The following is a 19,073-nucleotide window of genomic DNA, read 5'->3' on the forward strand; positions in this document are numbered from 1 at the left end:
CAGGGAGAGCTGGGGAACGAGGAGGAATTATCCACAGAGGGGAGGGGGCGAGGAGGGGAGGGTGGCAAGGCAGTAAGGTCGGAAGTGCTGAGGCTGGGGGGCTTTGGGGACGCCTGGCGCTCCCCCCGCTCCAGCCCTCTGCAGCAGCCCTTTCCGCCGCGGACACGGGAGAGTTAAGCCAATAAACACGTAAGCGCCGCTCCCTCCCCAATCGGCAAGATGCCTCTCCGGCTCTGGGCTGCACCGACAGCTTGCAACGCTCGGCATCTTTTCTGGAGGCGCCTCCTTCGGCGGCCGCAGATGGCATCCGGCTGCGGGCTCGGGGCTCGCCATTGATTCTCCCCTGGCCCACCCCGGGTCCGCGGACGCACCTCTCCCTTCCCCTCCCCCCCTCCGCTCCTGGGTCTGAGCCCGCTGGCTTCGCGGGCAGAGGGAGCAGTCGCGGCGGCCGAGCTGAGCAGCAGCAGCAGCAGCAGCAGCAGCGCGCTCGCTCCCTGACCCGGGGACAGGCGCCCGCCCGGGAGAACTGCCCCTCCGGCGCCCCCACCTTTTGCACCCCAAGCCGGGGGCTCCGGGGACCCCCCTCCCCAGGCGCCACCATGCTGGACCCTTCGTCCAGCGAGGAGGAATCGGATGAGATCGTGGAGGAGGAGAGCGGCAAGGAGGTGCTGGGCTCGGCCGCGTCCGGCGCGCGCCTGTCCCCCAGCCGCACGAGCGAGGGCTCGGCCGGCAGCGCGGGGCTGGGCGGCGGCGGCGCCGGGGCCGGGGCCGGGGCGGGCGCCGGCGGCGGCGGGGGCAGCGGCGCGAGCAGCGGCGTTGGGGCCGGGGGTCTGCAGCCCAGCAGCCGCGCCGGCGGCGGCCGGCCCTCCAGCCCCAGCCCGTCGGTGGTGAGCGAGAAGGAGAAGGAAGAGTTGGAGCGGCTGCAGAAGGAGGAGGAGGAGAGGAAGAAGAGGCTGCAGCTCTATGTGTTCGTGATGCGCTGCATCGCCTACCCCTTCAACGCCAAGCAGCCCACCGACATGGCCCGCCGGCAGCAGAAGGTAGGTGCGCCTGGCAGGCCCAGGGAGCGGCGCGGGGACGTCGCCGGGCGGGCGGGCGGGCGGGGCGAACAATGGGAGCTGGCGGCGCAGCTGGAGAGGAGGAGCAGAAGAAGGTGGAGACCGCGCCCTGGGGAAAGGGCTACGGGGCGCCCTCCCAGCGGCCGGCTCGGCCAGGCCCGATCCAGCCCGGCCCGGAGCGCGCCAGGAGCAGGGTGCGAGCACGGGGGGCCTGGAGCGCCGCGCGGCGTGCCCGAGACTGCCAGTCCCGGAGCGAGGCAGGCAGGCAGGTCCTGCTTTGTCGCCTGGGAGGCTGGGGACTGACTCGCAGCCCGCAGCGCGCAGAGAGGCCTTGCTGGCTCGCGGGGCTCCCAGCGCTCTCCAGCGGCGGGCGGCTGCGCTCGGCTCCGGCCCGCCCTCCTGGGCGTGCGCTAGGCGGGCGGGGGCCCCCGGCAGGTGGCGGCGCCGCGGTGGAGCCCGGAGAGCGTCTGGGAGCCGCGCTCCGCTGGCTCGGGCGGAGAGAGCCAGCCCGGGAGGCGAAGCTTCCCGTGACTCTGCGAAGGGCACACTCCTCTCCGTCCCCGGGCCAGCTGATCACCCACTAGGGTCCCCAAGAGCCCGGGGCACGGCGGTCCTCCGGCTGGGGTTCTCTCCATGGCCCCTGACCCTGCCTCCCTAACCCCGGGGCAGGAGAACGCCCCCTGGTCCTTGCGCCCGGGTCAGCCTCTCCACCTTCCTCTCTCTGACCCTCTTCTCCTCTCCCCAAGGTGACTTCGCCGCCACCTTCTGGCTCGCCGAGGCCCTCCTAGCCCTACCGCTCCCGGCGTGATCAAGTACAGCTGCAAAAAGCCTCGCAATTACAGGCATCAAAAGCTTTTTGTGTCTGAGGCTAGGGAAAGGCTGGGGCGGCTCTCGGCTGCCTTTGATGTTAAAAAAAGAAAAAAAAAAGTGCCTATTTCTATCAGCTGTTCTCCAGCCAGAGCAGCTAGGCGTGGGGGTTACTGCTGGACAGAGGGGCAGTGTCGTGGCGGGGGTGGGGGTGGGGGACCAGGAAAGAACTCAGGAACCCAGCTGGAGTGAGTGCAAAACTCTCTATTCTGTCTCTTAAATGAATATGCCGCACTTGAGCTGACCGAGCAGCCAATCCAGCCCCCAGAGGGGTGAGAAGCCAGCCCCAGCCCCGTCAAGTTTCTTAAAATAGTGAATTTCTCCGTTGCTGCCGTTTAAGACTGGATTCTATGTCGCTGTAGTAGAGTGTTAGGTTTTCAGTAATTATCCACCCTTATCTCGAGTTAGCACAGATTTCTGTTTGTTTTGCGTACATGTGTACACACACGCCACCCAGCACTGATGATTTATTTCAGCTGTCACAAGCTGGGATGTTAGTTTTATTTAAAGATAAAACTCATTTCCTGGGCAAGAGACTGCAGGTTGGCTACCCAGCCCCCCCCCCCATCCCTATCTGTTGTCCCTTGCTTTTTTCAGTCTATATTTTGGACTGCAGTAGAGCAAAAGTATCCTCGGAGCAGTAAAAAGTTTTTTTGGATAATGTTTTTAGGTTGGGTGTTAGGTCCATGGGACCTGATATTTCACCTTGCAGCTTGGAATTATTACGGTCATTGTCTCTTCATGCCTTGGGAAATTCCATCTCCAAAGTCTATCCTGTTAATAGCACCAACCAAAGATGTCCTATTCTTTTGGCAGTGAAAGCTGTTGTGACTTAGAGAAAAAAAGCTTCCACGTCTCAGCCAAAGGCTCTAGAGCTCTGTCTTTAGGCATCAGTCCAGCAGGAGTACAGAGAAAGAAATCCCACAGAGACCCAGTTCTTCTAAAGAGAACATTCAGCCACCTGAGAGAGATGATCGTGATTGTTCTGATTTGATTCTATGTTTTAACTGAATCCATTCAAAGCTGTGGCTTTTGAGGGGCAAGCTGGTTCTGTTTTTACACACATGACCTTAACATCAGAGAGACTCTGAAACAGATTGATAGCACTGGCATTTGGCCGAAGTATTTTTAGTTATTGCAGCAAAACTATTGCTAAATGCGAATCCCAACAAAGCTACCCCACAGCTGTTTGCTATACTGGGAAGCTGAGTATCCATCTCCTTATTCCAAAAAATAGTAATAGCGTTTCCATTGTTATATCTTTAAGTTGTTCATGCCTTTCTGGCAAAGAGGGTTTTGCTCTTCTCCGAGTAGAAAGCTTAGAACTCTGATTTTTTTAAAATGAGCAATCATCGAAAGTAATTAAAAAGTTTAATGCATAATCATTGTGGCAAAATTTAAAGCCAGCAAAAAGGGTTGATGAAACTAAGCTTAGCCTAGGAGAAAGATAAATTAGTTGTAAACTAAACATGAGTTTGCAGTAGAATAGAAATGGATGAAGTAGGAAAAAATAAAAAGAGGAAGAATGATGTAGAGAAAAGGAAAGAGAGGGGACTGTCTGGGAAAAGAAATGCTGAATTGGGGAAAAGAAGAGATGATATAGAATATAATGTACTTTATGAAACCAAATAGTCTATATCATAATACTGGCTACCATTTCTCAAGTACTTACTATGTGCAAGGCACTTCTTTGTCATTTTTTTAAAAAATAGGTTTGATTTTTTAAAAAGTTTTGATTTTTTTTAGAACAGTTTTAGATTCACTGAAAAATTGAGTAAATAGCACAATTCCCATATACCCCCACACTGGGTCCCCCCTCTTATTATCTTACAGTGGTATGATGCATTTGTTACAATTAAAGAACCAACATTGATATGTTATTAACTAAAGTCTGTAGTTTATTCAGATCTCTTTAGTTTTTACTAAAATTCCTTTTTCTGTTCTTAGGCCTTTTTTAATTATCCTTATAATTCTGATAATGTGCAAATTGCCATCCTCATTTTTAGAAAAGAGAAAACTGAGGCTCAGAGAGGTTTTGTAATTTGCCTCAAGCACTATGTAGATAGGTGAAAGAGTTGGGAATTGGGACGTGCAACATTCTGAGTTCAAACCCTATCTTTTTAATTTGAGACACTGGCCAGAAATATTCTGGTATAAAAAGAGAAACCTGGCATCCTGACAACACTTCACCCAAGTGTTGTGTTCTAGGTGCTTCTTTATCCACAGTTATTGCTATTTGAGTTGAGAGAGGCACCCCAGTCATCCTCTGGACACCTGTCAAATATAGCCACCAGGTTAGTGACTTGATAAAGAAGATGAAGGAGAGAGATGGCCTGGGAGCTGGGAATCTGAACACCAGACTGTGTCAGCCTTTCTCTGTGGTTTGAGCTGAAAGAAAAAAAAATATTTTAGCTCAGAAGAACAATTAGGAAGGAGGACGGGGAGAAGGTACCATTGCTCAAACAATTTTGATCGTTAATTAGTTTCACTTTTACTGGTAAAAAGAGTACATTTCAATACCTTCCCAATTAAAAGAGGGGCCTTTAAACAGACTACTTGAAAAAAAAAACCATTTTATCATTTATAGGCATATTTTGCTTGCATGACTGTGAATCTAAATATATAACATGGTGGTAACGATAATTTATGACCAAAACAGACTGTAAATATATGTTTCAGCAGCTCATAAGTGACAATTTAGAAAACAGTTCTTTGCTTTTTTTTTTTCTTTTGTCAGAATGGTACAGTGAATACCTAGAAGTTGGCATGGCAAACATACACCATATGTTTCTAAATCATGTAGTAACGGTGATGGGTGACTACCTCATGCGAACTAGCTAGTTACAGCTAGTTCATTTAGGGGATGTAAAAGCAGGCGCCATAAACAATTCTGTGTAATATTTAGATTGACACGACCCATTCTTTTAATTGGACAGGAATTATTCATAGTGCCTGGATTACAAATAGTCTAGAATGAGTTTTACGTGTACGCATGTAGGTGTATAGACATGTGTCTCTATATGTCTAGGATGAAGGAAAGGGGCAGATCCTAGCACCGTGTCTCCTCTATGGCAACTCCTGTTCCACTCAAGAGGACTTTATGACCACATCAGATGTGTTGTAAATTCAAGCTACCCACTTCCGTGTGATTCAGCTTGTAACTTTCCATGAAATTATGGCTAATGTTGAGTCACTGTTAGCCAGGGAAATTCCATCTTTATTCATTTACTGCTTTGCTCTTGTTTAGGAAAGACTCCACAACCATACGATTCATAAAATTTAAGACCCAGTGCTAGTCGACTGCACACGCATGTGTATGTGTGTGAGAGACTTTTAAATCAATAATAGTGATTCATCTATTCAGATATGCTTGGAGGCATTTAGTTTGCTCTACTATTCAAAATTCTTTTTTTTTTTTTTTTTTTTTTTTGAGACAGAGTCTCGCTTTGTTGTCCAGGCTAGAGTGAGTGCCATGGCTTCAGCCTAGCTCACAGCAACCTCCAACTCCTGGGCTCGAGTGATCCTTCTGCTTCAGCCTCCCGAGTAGCTGGGACTACAGGCATGCGCCACCATGCCCGGCTAATTTTTTATATATATATCAGTTGGCCAATTAATTTCTTTCTATTTATAGTAGAGACGGGGTCTCACTCTTGCTCAGGCTGGTTTTGAACTCCTGATCTTGAGCAATCCGCCCGCCTCGGCCTCCCAAGAGCTAGGATTACAGGCGTGAGCCACAGCGCCCGGCCTACTATTCAAAATTCTTAAGGCTTGCTTTGTTACTACAACATGTAATTTGTATTCTAAAAAATAATAAAATATTCTAACCTTTTGAGAGAATGAAGTGACTGTTTAAACCAGGTTTTCTTTAAACAGCATTATGTTTCTCTATCAGGGGAAGAACTGAATTATTTAAATATCCCTTTTGGCATTTCTCCCCCAGTTTCCTTGGTGCAGTGGGAAGGAACTGTTAGGCACTGATACTAGCAGAAACATTCAGAAGACGTAGGATACCAAACCAGTAATGAGAGGTTCTTGCCTCATTACACACTTGGAATAACCTTATTCCTTCCCTAAGACCGGACTGAAGGACGAAGGAAATCTTCCATTCCTGAAGAATCATACTGTGTAAGAAGATAAAAGTCAAATGAGTTAGAGATCTTTCCCTTGCAAAAGGAAATTTAATACATAGCCAATTGAAATATTACCAGTATTTGTGATTTGGGGCCAGGTGTCAATAGAACTTAGGGTGAAATGACAGTTCTAACTTAGAACTAGGTTCCAAATAAATGACATGTTGCTCATTGCACCAAGCTAGCCTTTGTAGAAGAACCAAAAGGAACCAGTGAGAGATGGTTCCTGAACTGAGGAAGCGTATATTCTAGTTTGGAAGATAACATACATACATGCCAAATAAGTTCAATAAGAAAGTTTTAATTATAAGATGCTGATCACAGGGACTAAAGTAGGGAAGGGATAGAGAAAGTACACATGCACATACAGGATTGGATTTAATAGGGAAAATCTTCATAGAGAAAGTAGACTAGAGTTAGATCTCTAAAAATTAGTATGATTTTGGTAAACATAGGAAAAATAGGTATTCCAGTCTGGAGGAAAGCATGAAGTAGCCGAAAAGTGGAAAAGAGTCATTGTTTGAGACCATCAGTCAGAATCTTTTGGTTGCCAGTAACAGAAACCCAAGTGCAGTGCCTAAATCAAAAGAGAGTGTGAGACTTATTGGTGTACGTAACTGAAAATTCTTGTGCAGATGTGATTGCAGGCATGGCTGGATCTAGGAGCTCAAATGACTTCCACAACAGAATGAAAAAAGCTAACTGTTAAGAGAAGGAATGCACAGGTTGAGTATCCCTAGTATGAAAATCCAAAATCTGAAATGCTCTAAAATCTCAAATTTTTTAAATTATGAGATGATGCTCAAAGGAAATGCTCATTGGAGCATGTTGGATTTTCGCATTAGAGATGTCCAACAGGTAAGTCTAATGCAAATATTCCAAAATGCAAAAAAGAAACCCAAATCGAAAACACTATTGATCCCAAGCATTTTGAATAACAGAAACTCAACCTCTGTATTGAAACCTGTGTTTGAGCTCTAACACTATCACTAATGATCTAATGATTGTAGGCAAGTTATTCTCTATCCCTGGGGTAATTTCTTAATTTGTCACATGGAGATAGGAGAATGAAGAAACTTCAGATAATTTCTAATGTCCCCTCCAGATATAATAGTTGATAGCTCTTTCTAGGCAATTAAGTTATTCATTATGAAGACGTACAAGTTTATTCAAATTTGTATTCAGTATGTTTTTGCATTACAAAATAAGGCAGTGTCTTCAAAGAATCTAAGATGGTTAGAAATGAAGTTAGAGTTCATTGGTCTAACTACCTAAATTTTCAGATGAGGAGCTCAAAAATCTCAAAAGATCATAAGACTACAGACTACCTAGGGTATTGTAAACTCTGGCTGAAACTGGTCCACAAATGTATTTTGTCTACAAAGCATTTTTCAAATTGTGAATTAGTTTTCAACATTTAAAACTATCAAAATATTTCACGCAAAAATCTGGATTTCTGGCTTCTCTTATAATTGAAGATGTGGCAACACAGGGCCTGAGTTTTCAGGAATTTGCAAAAAGTAATAGAAATAAGACTACCCCACCATCACTTAAATTACAGAATGTTAATCCCTTTTATCTAAATTATACTTATTCCAAGAGAGGCACCATATACATCTGCATGGTAGGACACCAGCTCTCTGGTTCTTGACAATAACATCTCTTCTTACCATTGCTTAACAAATTCAATTATCTGACCCTGGTCCCTGGAATTTGGAACTCTAAGTTCCCTATCTCTGGCAGCCGTAGTGGTTTACTTCTTAGGATTAGATTTATGGTTTCTGTAGAATTGGAGGGCTGATGATCAGAATTATTATTTTTTCATTTGTCAGTCTAATCATGCGAAATAATTACTCTTCTGTTCCTAACAGGTAAGGAGAAGGGATGAATTCAGCCAATGGTTTGAGTCTGGTTGTTGCTATTGATATCTTGAAGGACGGTGGTTAAGAGTATAGATGCTGAAATTAGAATGCCTGAGTTTGCTCCCTGGCTATACCCCTAACTGGTTCTGTGATCTTGGGCAATTTGCTTAACCTCTCTGAGGCCCACCTTACTCACCAATGAAATGGGATAGTAGTGGTACCTCAATCATTAGATTCTTGTGAAAATTAATTGAGATAATACAGTCAAGATCTTGGAACAAAGCATGGCATTTGGTATGTGCAGTCGAAACATTTGCTCTTGTCATCACTGAGCTGATATGTGCAGTGTTGTGTCATTTTTATCTGTGAAAGGATTGAGCAACTTAATACACATGAAGTACTAGCTGTCGCATGCCTTATATTCATGATTGCCATCATCATCAAAAACAGACCCAGAAGGCAGGTGGTTATGATTAGAGTCTTATCTATAAACCAGATGGGGTTGAGTGTACACTACGTATCTGTTCTTCTTCTTTTGTTGAGACATTTCACTAGTATTTCTTTAGACAGAGAACAGGGGCCCTTTTCCCTGGCTTCAAAGGCCCACTTTGAACAAAAGCAGTGTAGATAAGTTTCCCAGGAAATTTTTTTTTTTAAGAGAAACAAAAGTGATGACATTTAATGAATGTGTCAGTAGGTATCTCACTCATTCCAGCTGTCTTTTTAAATTATTATTTATTCATTTTTTAATTTCAGCATATTGTGGGGATACAAATGTTTAGGTTACATATATTGCCTTTCCCCTGATTCTCCCTGGAGTCAGAGCTTCAAACGTGTCCAGCCCCCAGACGGTGTGCATCGCACTCATTATGTTTGTATATACCCATCCCTTCCTCCCCCTCCCATCTGCCTGATGCCCCAAAAATGTTATTCCTATATGTGCACTTAAGTGTTGATCAGTTAAAAACCAATTTGATGGTGAGTCCATGTGGTGCTTATTTTTCCATTCTTGGGATACTTCACTTAGTAGAATGGGCTCCAGCTTTATCCAGGAAAATACAAGAGGTGCTATATCACCATTGTTTTTTATGGCTGAGTAGTACTCCATGGTGTACATATACCACATGTTATTAATCCACTCGTGGATTGATGGGCACTTGGGTTATTTTCACATCTTGCAATTGTAAATTGTGCTTCTACAAACACTCAAGTGCAAACATCTTTTTTTATAGAGTTTCTTTTGTTCTTTTGGGTAGATGCCCAGTAATGGGATTGCTGGATCAAATGGTAGATCCACTTGTATCACTTTAAGGTAGCTCCATATTGCTTCCTAGGAGATTTTTTAAATGGCTAATGCCAAGCACATTAAGAAGATTTGCTCCAAGCTTATCAGAAGATTCTAATAAAGGGCCTTAGGCTACTCAATTAGTAAATGATGGGGCCCTCAGTGTCCCTTATTTTCTACCTACCCATTCTTTCCCCCATGATGCTTACTATCCAATAGGTCACCCATCTTTTTCAAGTCTTGATATTTTAGTCTTGATCCATATAGCTCTTTTAAAAATATTGATTTACATTGATATTGACTGTTACCACTACAAGTGAACTCACAAAATATGTTTTTATGTTTATGTAAACAGCAAATTCTAAGGATGTATATGTCTAAAACTTCATATATGTAATCAAAAGCCACATAAGTAGATAATATGCAATAGCACATAGTGACTAAAACTTCCAACTGCATAGGCTATTGGTGCCTGGTTCAAATCTCTGGTCAGCTTTGTGACCTGTTGGTTGTGTGACCTTAGTCACATTATTCGTCTCTTTACTTTTTAGTTTCCTCATCTGTAAAATGGGGAAAAAATAATATCAAGGATTATACGAGAAAAAGCATGTTAATTGCATAATAAATCCTTAATATGGGGTAAATTTTGAGCAAATGTTACCAGTAACAGTAAAAATAGTATTCTTGCATTTTTGTTCACCAAACTCCTCCTATTTCATGCTACAGTATCTTTGCTTATGCAAAGATATAGGATTTATCCTATATTATAGGATATTTATCCTATTTATAGGATATAGGATATATCCAAGACAATAGGATTTTGGTCCTTATTCCAAGACATTTTTGTCACTTTTCTTCACCTGATAACATTCTTATTCATCCTTTCATTAACTCAAGTGCTATCTCCTTCAGAAAACCTTATCCAAACCTTTATCTTGGGCTAAGTAAGTGCTGCCATAACTCCCTAGTTAATCTCCCTTTTACCTCCTACACATTATGTTAAATTACCTTTTGTCCTGTGCCTCTCTCCAAAGACATCATTTTATTGCTCTTTGATTCCCTGTCTTCCAAAACAGTGCCTGGCTCATAGGATGTGTTCTGCAAGTATTCAACTTTGACCCGTCCCTATGATGCTTTGTTTCCTAGAGTTTCTAAAGAGAGGAAGTGAAGGGGTCTTAAACACAGTCTGCTTCTGTTACAGAGACACAATGTTTTTACTTTTAGAAAAACTTCTCAGTGGAAAACATGAACCAATTACCAAATGGCTTCAAAGTAATTTATGCTGCAAGAACATATTATTGATTATCTCCCAACTTGGCTTGTTTATAATTGACAAATTTATAGATCCATTACAGAGAAAAGTCATTTTTTAAAGGCCATCAACAATTATGAATTTCTTGTCATTGCTGAATCCCAGTTGAACTTGAATCACCACAGTGTGTGTTTAAGTGGTCAAACAGTAAAATCAGAGCCAAAGCGAGCACTAATTTTTCATATTATGGGTATGTATTCTTTAGTAAGTTTCATTTGATTTAGCTTTTGGGGGGGGGAAGAAAGGGAGGTGACAATCAACAGCTAATTATACCAAAAAATTAGCCTGTTTAAAAATTATCAGTTACAATGTTGCCAATGTTATAGAATCTTTAAGTTGTATGTACATCAGACATAAATATGTTTATTTTCTCTACTTTTATTCTCTTACGGGACTTTGGCTTTATTTTCCCTCTTCTTTTACTGAAAGCTGCCCAAACTCCTTTCTAGGTGTAGTTAAGATATAAATAAATAATAACTGTATAGAACTATTGCATATTGGATGTGGTAATAGAATATGATAGGTATGAAATACTGATTTAAAAAACATGCTTCTTAGGTATGGGCTTTTCGGATAGCATTCACAAGTCAAAGGAAAAATTACCTTTGCTGTGTTATTCCTTTTATTTTAACAAGTGGGAGAAAGTTTTACGAATAAATTGAATTATCAAGCCCTCAAGTGTTTCAGTCTGCCAGCTACTAGTCTAAAATTGAGAGGTATGGAGTAAATTGATAATATATTGATGTTCTTTCAGCAGTCTATGGGAGGAAAAATACCAACTTATCGTGTAGTGTTTCTCAGAACCACTCCTGTGCAGTGGGAAAATTCTGAGATATTTTGAAGTTAACTTTTCTTTTTAACCCTTAAGTGTCCCAGGAGTGCGTGTTAACTTATAAACCTTCCAGGGGCTATAGTGCTTTCAAAAAGACAATAGGATTTTGGCAAACACAGAGTGGTCCAGAGAACGCGCCGTGCCGCTTAAGAAAGCAAAGGGAAAACATTGAAAATTCTTGCAAATAATTATGCCTTCTGTTGCCCATGTAGGAAAACAGCTTTTTGGTGTGGATGGTAGGCATAGAGTTGTTTAAGCAAATGAGTTGAAATATATCTTGAACATCTACATTGGCGATTTTTCTGACAAGTACAGCAACTGTCGTCTATAAGGCAGTGTGTCATAACATACTGTGTTCAAAACATTTTCTTGGGGGTTCTTTCCATATTCAATTTTTGTTTGTTATACAACCTCAGGCAGCATTGTTTTGAGCCACTTCTACATACAAGAAACTCACTAACTCCTGTAGGAAAAATATGCAAAGACATCTTAAACAGCCTTCCTGACCTCTAGGAACCTAGCAGTCTGGTTGAGAAGTTGAGGTGCACCTTCGTAGAATAGTGTGAGGCTGGACATAGTCACCATCAGAGTCACAAATATTGGTGTTTTCTAGGTTTCCATCCTTGGCCCTTGTTATGGATTGATATGTCTCCCCCCCCCCACAAAAAAATGTTATGTGTCAAAGTACTAACCCCCAGTACCTTAGAATGTGATCTTATTCTGAGGTAGGGTCTTTGCAGATTGAGATGAGGTCATTAGGGTGGGTCCTAATCCATTATGGCTGCTGGTGTCCTTATAAAAGGGAGTGGGACATTTGAATAGCAGATGCACACAGGGAGAATAGTATGTGAAGAGGAACACAGAGGGGATTGGGGTGATGCTTCTATTAGCAAGAAACACCAAAGATTACTAACACATTACCAGAAGCCAGGGGAGAGGCATGGAATAGAATCGTACTCACAGCCCTCAGAAGGAACCTGCTCTAATGACACCTTGATCACCTTCTAGCCTCTGATGATAATGAATTTCTGTTGTTTAAGCCACCCAGTTTATGGCAGCCCTAACAAACGAATACAGCCCTCTTCTCACGTCTACACCACCTCACTTGGCAACTTCATCGCTAGCAATGCCTGTAGTTATGAACATGTCTACACTTACAATTCTCAAAATCTTTGTCTCCAGCACAATGCCTCTCACCAGACTGCCCAACGCATAATCATTTGCATCAGTGCTGCTACAGGTGTGGCTGCAGACAGGTTAGTGAATGTTCTGGAAGGAACTTGGACTGGAATGCAAGTCAGCTTGCTACTTTCTTCTGAAAGAAAGTCTTTCTTTTTGTTTGTTTTAATGTTTTGTTTTGTTTTGTTTTTGAGACAGAGTCTCCTTTGTTGCCCAGGATAGAGTGAGTGCCGTGGCATTAGCCTGGCTCACAGCAACCTCCAACTCCTGGGCTCAAGCGATCCTCCTGCCTCAGCCTCCCGGGTAGCTGGGACTGCAGGCATGCGCCACCATGCCCGGCTCATTTTATATATATATATATATATATATATATATATATATATATATATATATATATATATATATGCCAATTAATTTCTTTCTGTTTATAGTAGAGACTATAGGGTCTAGCACTTGCTAAGGCTGGTTTCAAACTCCTGACCTTGAGCAATCCACCCGCCTCAGCCTCCCAGAGTGCTGGGATTACAGGTATGAGCCACCACGCCTGGCCTGAAAGAAAGTCTTGTGATGAAAAAAAAAAAATTGTCAGCTGAGTTGAACAGCATGCCTAGTGCTGAAGTTGATGTCATTTCTGGTACAGGCACTTTATCTCCATGAGGGCCAGCAACAGGCAGGTCACAGGCAGCACAGGCCTACAGACCAAGCTCTCGGAAGAGCATTGGCACCCTTGGCGTCTCCTCTAGACGTCCTCAGAACCCTCAACCATAACATGTATCTTCCTTCTCCCCTAGATTCTTTTCCCCAGCTGTGCTGCTAGGTAACTAAGCTGTCCAAGGCAGAGACGTGCAGCCCAATTTTAAGTCTTTACTGTTGCTCATGCTCATGACTAAAGGATGCACATCCTGTCAATGCCCACCCTGAGAAAAGTTCATCTTTTTTTTCCCTCCTCTTCATCTCCATTGCTAATGTCCTGCTTTGGGACCTCATGATTGCTTGCGTGGCCTTTTGCAATAACCTAACTCTTCCCTCCGCCCTCTCTCTCTTGCCCATACTCCACCTGCTTACCAGAGTGATCTTTTTGAGACACAAATCCAATCATGGCTCAGACTCTTCTATCGCTTTCTGTTGCCTACACAGGATAGAATCTGTGTACCTTCCCTCCCCATCCAGCCTCAACCCCTGTAGTTTTTCTGCACTTACCTTGACTTCAGCCCATTAAACCGCTTGCCATCCTCGTGCTGTTCTGTGATCTCTTGTGCCTCAGGGTCATTGCACTGCTGCTTGAAAAGTCCTCCCCACTTGTCCTCCCATTGCTCTCTCAGGTAGAAGATGGCACTCAGTTATTACAAAGAACAAGAAGAAACGGTGAGCGTTGATTGGATCTTTACTCTGTGAAGTCACCATTGAAGACATTTATAAGCCTTATCTCATTTTAGTCTTTATAAGATAGGTACTAATCATCTCAACCCTACAGTTGAGGAAACTAAGAGGCAATGCAGGTAAGAAACTTGTCTTCGGTCAAACATCCAGGAAGCAGTAGAGTGGGGCTGGGGCCCAGGCGGTGTGACTCTAGCCTGCGTGCTTTACCCATGTGCTGTATAAACTACACTGGAGCACTCAGCACACCTCACTTCCATGTACACCTGTTTCTTTCTCTTGCCTCTGCAGAAGTCATCCATTTAGTCTGCCCGGGTGTCTAATAGATAGTGTGGGTGCAACTATGTGCTCAAGAAATAGGTATTGGATGATTCATGAATCATGTTGGTTCATGATTATTCAGAGAATAGCATATACATACATTATAGCATATCCCCTGAGATGATCTCATTACTTCTTTAAAACAACCTTTTGAGTAGGTTTGGGACATGTGTTACAAACCCTTGTTTCATAACGAGCAAAGTAAGGTCCAGAGAAGTCCCACTGGTTGGACTACAGAGCACCAACCTGGGCCTCTTACCTGCACCCCTCAATGCATTGTCCAGCTCAGATTTGCTGTAAGAATGACCTAGGCCATTGCAGACATTTTTTTAAAAAATAATCATATTTTATTTATGCATTTGTTTTAATTTTTTATTCTATTGCAGTCTTTTGAAGGCCACAGTAATTCAGACTTTGAGAGCAGTTGTCCTCAAACTATGGTCCGAGGGCCACATGCAGCCCGCCTAGGACATTTATCCAACTGGCCGGGTGTTTTTGCCACCGCTGCCTGTCCTGCTTAGTAGCTGACTCGTCCCGGGCCCACAGTGCACACTCTCCAATGGTCTGAGGCACAGTGAACTGTCCTCTTATTTAAAACATTTGAGAACCCCTGTTTTAGAGTGTCCACCCCACCTCATAGCAAATATAATGTACTTCACATTAACTTACCTTTTTATCACATCTATTTTTTATTGGTATATATTCATGGGGTAAAGGTGCAATTTTATTACACTGCTATATTGCATTGTGCTAAAGTCAGGCCTTTCTTCCAGTGTTGTACCCGCCTGGCAAGCTTTTCCCTCTATTTGAAAACTTTCAACCCGACTGGAACTCACACAGTTATTCTTGAGTATAAACTGGTGCTGCCACTCTGCAAAAGGAAAGCTATCCTATGATCCAACAAGTCTGCTTCCTATACATATTTATCAAAAGGCATGTTCTGGAATATTTACAGGAGTATTTTTAGTTCCAAACTAGAAGATACCAATGTGCATGGATATTAAAATTGATAAAGACATCATCAAAGGTATTGATGATATACTATTTCTTTTTTTATTTCAAAATATTAATGGGGTACAAATGGTTTTGTCACATGGATAGCTTTTTATATGCTTTAGTCAGGGCTATAAGTATGCCCATCTCCTGAATAATGTCCATTGAACTTGTTAGGTAAGTTTTTACCCCTCCCCTACAATTCCTGCTCCCTTCTTGATTTCCAGTGATTTTTACTTCTCTCTGTGCCCATCAATTAGTTCCAAGTTATTAGGGAGTACATGTGGTGTTTGTTTTTCCATTCTTTAGGTACTTCACTTAGGATAATGATCTCCACTTCCATCCAAATTGCTGCAAAAGACATTAATTCATTTCTTTTTATGGCTGAGTAGTACTCCATGGTATGTGTATACCTTATTTAGAAAGAAACACTTAAATGCTGTTGGTTGGACTGAAAGTTAGTACAACATCTACAGAAAACAGTATGGAGACTTCTCAAAGAACTGAGAGTTGACTTTTACCATTTGATCCAGCAATCTGACTACTGGGTATCTACTCAAAGGAAAAGAAGTTATTTTATCAAAAAGACACTTGCGCTTGAATGTTTATTATAGCACAGTTCACAAGATGTGGAAGCAACCCACATGTCCATCAATTCATGAGTGGATTAACAAAATGTGTGTGGGGGTGTGTGTGTATGTATGCATACACACACACCATGGAGTACTACTCAGCCATACTTTTTTATATTAAAGAAACTAGAATGCATGTTTTTCAATCTTGCTTTTAAAACTATCTGTCTATATAACTCAGTTAATAAATGACTATGACTTCTCACGAATCATGGTGCATTCACAGGAATCCTTGCAAATTGAAAAGTCATCCTCACCAATCGATTCAATGGTAGCAATGTTCTAAGCAGACTGAGTTTAACAATTAATGGAGCTGACGTGTTTGGAAGTCATTTAATGAAACATACCAATTTAGATTTGTCATTTCTATTTGTTGTACATTTTAAGAACAATATGCTTTTAGGAACTCGGACTTGTTTTTAGGCCCCCGGAGAGTTTCCAGGCTCTAGTGACCCTGCCTCTCTGTTGCCTAACAGATGAAATAGCTTTTGGTCAGGTTTGGTGGGAGAAGTCAGCCTTTGAATTAAGCCTCAAGCTGACTGAGATGATCAAATGATAGCAGAGTGATCTCTTTTGGGGGAAAGGAAAGATACTTTCAACTATTTAGAGAAGAGATCATGCAAAGTAGGTTTGAGGACCTATGAACAGACAAATACTATTGTGTAAGATTCTAATATTGAAGAGTAATAACAAAGGTTGATTCATTTTTGTTGATGCACTTCAACACCAGGGTAAAAGAGGTTTGGGGGAGGGGGTCCTTACTCTGCAGGCAATGGAGAACCACCAAAGAATTCTGAGCAGGGTAGTGACATGACCAATATAGTGTTTTAAGAAGATGAATCTAATCTAATCTTAGAATGTGTGGAATGTGTGGAAGTTACGGGGAAGGCAAAGTAGGAATATAAATGTCTTTACATTGTGAGAAAAGGTCATGAATTAGGCTGGAGTGTTTTATCCAGCACAGATCATCGTTATCGTTTTGTGGGGAAATTTGTAGAAAATCTTAGAAAATTAATGCCCATAGGTAGAAGTGTCTTGAATCAATAGTTCAAAGGCATTTCCTTACAGCAATTATTGATCCTTGTCTTTATGAGAATAACTCTTATGTATTTGTCATAATGTGTGGAGTGTGAATGTTCATTTTTCTTACAAATCTTAAAAATATGAAGCAAAGTGCCTACCCTATAAGTTATATTGAATTTCAATGGCCAAAATTCATCCTGTGCAAGTGCAAAAACACTTCTGCGTAGCACTGTGGATGAGAACATGACACTTAGACAAAGCTCATAGTCATACATGGCATAATTTCAGAAAATGTACCTGTGATTTCATTTGGCTTCCAGATGACCTAAGAGGGTTCAGATGGAGCTTAATCCAGCCCAAAGAGGGCATGAGCCCCAATAAGACCAGGTTTATATCAAACCCTTAGACATATAGAGAAAGAGGTCTGACTTCTGGCATAGAGATAAGATCTGGAGAGAGAATTTCTAAGAGTGCTCAAACCACACTAAAAGAGAATCTTGGATTCCCTGCCACCATGTGATTTTATTCCCCAAATGGCCCCAAGTTTGCATAGGAACCTGGACAACAGGGTACATTCAAGCTCCCTGCCCTTTCTCACTCCTCCCCAAGTGGAAAGATTATTCTATTAGTGGTAAGATTCCAGAAACATTATAGGATCACATTTATTTGTAGTCACTTGCATTAAAAGAGTCTGCTTATATCCTCCCACTCCCCCAACCAAGCACAGATGGGAAATAGACATCTCAGGATGTGAAACCTGGGGGTACAGAAGACAGTTTTTCATATACACAGGTTCCGTAGGACTTGAGTCTATGTGGATTTTGGTATACATGGCGGTCTTGAAACTAGTCCTCCTGGATACCAAAGGACAACTGCATTTTCCATTTGTCATTATCTGTGCGTATAGCTCTCCTAAAAGGATAGGAGGTTTGGGTTTAAGGTCAGATTCAGGAATTCCTGGGTCACCAGGTCATGACACCATCTTGAAGGCTTCAGAACACCATGTTATTTCATTTGCAGCTGAGAAATAGGTAAGATTTGAACATGGAGAGGCAGGAGAAATCGATATTCTAGGGACTGCCTGAGCAAAACCACAGAAGCCAAACAAAACTAGAGTCAAGAGCACGTGAACTCTGGGAGGCCGAGGCTGGTGGATCGCTCAAGGTCAGGAGTTCAAAACCAGCCTGAGCAAGAGTGAGACCCCGTCTTTACTAAAAATAGAAACAAATTAATTGCCCAACTAAAAATATATAGAAAAAATTAGCCGGGCATGGTGGCACATGCCTGTAGTCCCAGCTACTCTGGAGGCTGAGGCAGGAGAATTGCCTGAGCCCAGGAGTTGGAGGTTGCTGTGAGCTAGGCTGACGCCACGGCACTCTAGCCTGGGCAACAGAGTGAGACTCTGACTCAAAAAAAAAAAAAAAAAAAAAAAAAGCACATAAAAATTCACATGATCTGAAAGGTTGGTTGGGACCAGACAGTGGTAAACATCGAATGCCACTAGACTTTGTCAGTTGTCCTTTAGTCGGTAGGCAGGAGGCAGCCTTGACAATGGTCTGTACCCCTGAATGCAGATCATTGGAAATAACAGTGAACCGAGGAAATAACAGCTCCAGTGGAAATAACAGTGGGGCGAGGCAGTGGGCTATCAAAGATAATGCAGACATCTGGGTGCTCGCCAGACGGAGAGCGATCGGCCTTGACCTTGTTTCTTGAAGCGATGCGTTTTCCCATAAGGCACTTTGAGGCTTCGCCTTTCCTAAAGAATATTGTCTACACCAGCATAATGCCTTATTGGCCAGGGACCTGATTTGCTCCAGTCTTTTTCCATGGCCAGATTAGAAACAACTTTCTATGACTTTTGACAGAAGTCCCCACGTAATTTACCAGCCTTCCTGTTCACCTGGCAACGCAGAGAAGGAAAAAAAAAAAAAAAAAAAAACGGGATTTCTTTCTGCTATCTACTTTCTACAGGCAGCCTGTGTACTGCTATGTGTTACGATTCAGCATTATAGACCTTCGACGTGAGCACACGCTGGTTAAGATTTGTACTTGTTTTAATTAATCAGAAGCCTGTCCCCCACCCCACCCCCAGGCAGCAGTTCTAAACAATTGCGACTCTGCCATCTAGTCCAAAGAGCTTTTCATGGTTTTCCCTCTATTTTATGAGGAGAGCCCAGAGCTATCTTTCAGTCAATATTC

General features: G+C 42.8%; 1 protein-coding gene across 5 annotated transcripts in view; it reads left to right on the top strand.

Annotated features, from left to right (window-relative positions):
* Positions 1-204: 204 nt before the first annotated feature.
* The window catches only part of CADPS (calcium dependent secretion activator), a 483,222-nt gene continuing 464,353 nt past the window's right edge, over positions 205-19,073 (top strand). For 3 of the 5 annotated variants that reach the window (XM_020284645.2, XM_075998809.1, XM_075998811.1), the window contains exon 1: positions 207-1,040. In XM_020284645.2, the coding sequence (XP_020140234.2) occupies positions 600-1,040 (441 nt within the window). In that variant the 5' untranslated portion in view covers positions 207-599. Of the gene's footprint in view, positions 1,041-19,073 lie in introns of all 5 variants that reach the window. The other 2 variants (XM_075998810.1, XM_075998808.1) reach the window with 2 other exon arrangements.

Source organism: Microcebus murinus, chromosome 30, assembly GCF_040939455.1.
Source record: "Microcebus murinus isolate Inina chromosome 30, M.murinus_Inina_mat1.0, whole genome shotgun sequence".
NCBI lineage: Eukaryota > Metazoa > Chordata > Mammalia > Primates > Cheirogaleidae > Microcebus > Microcebus murinus.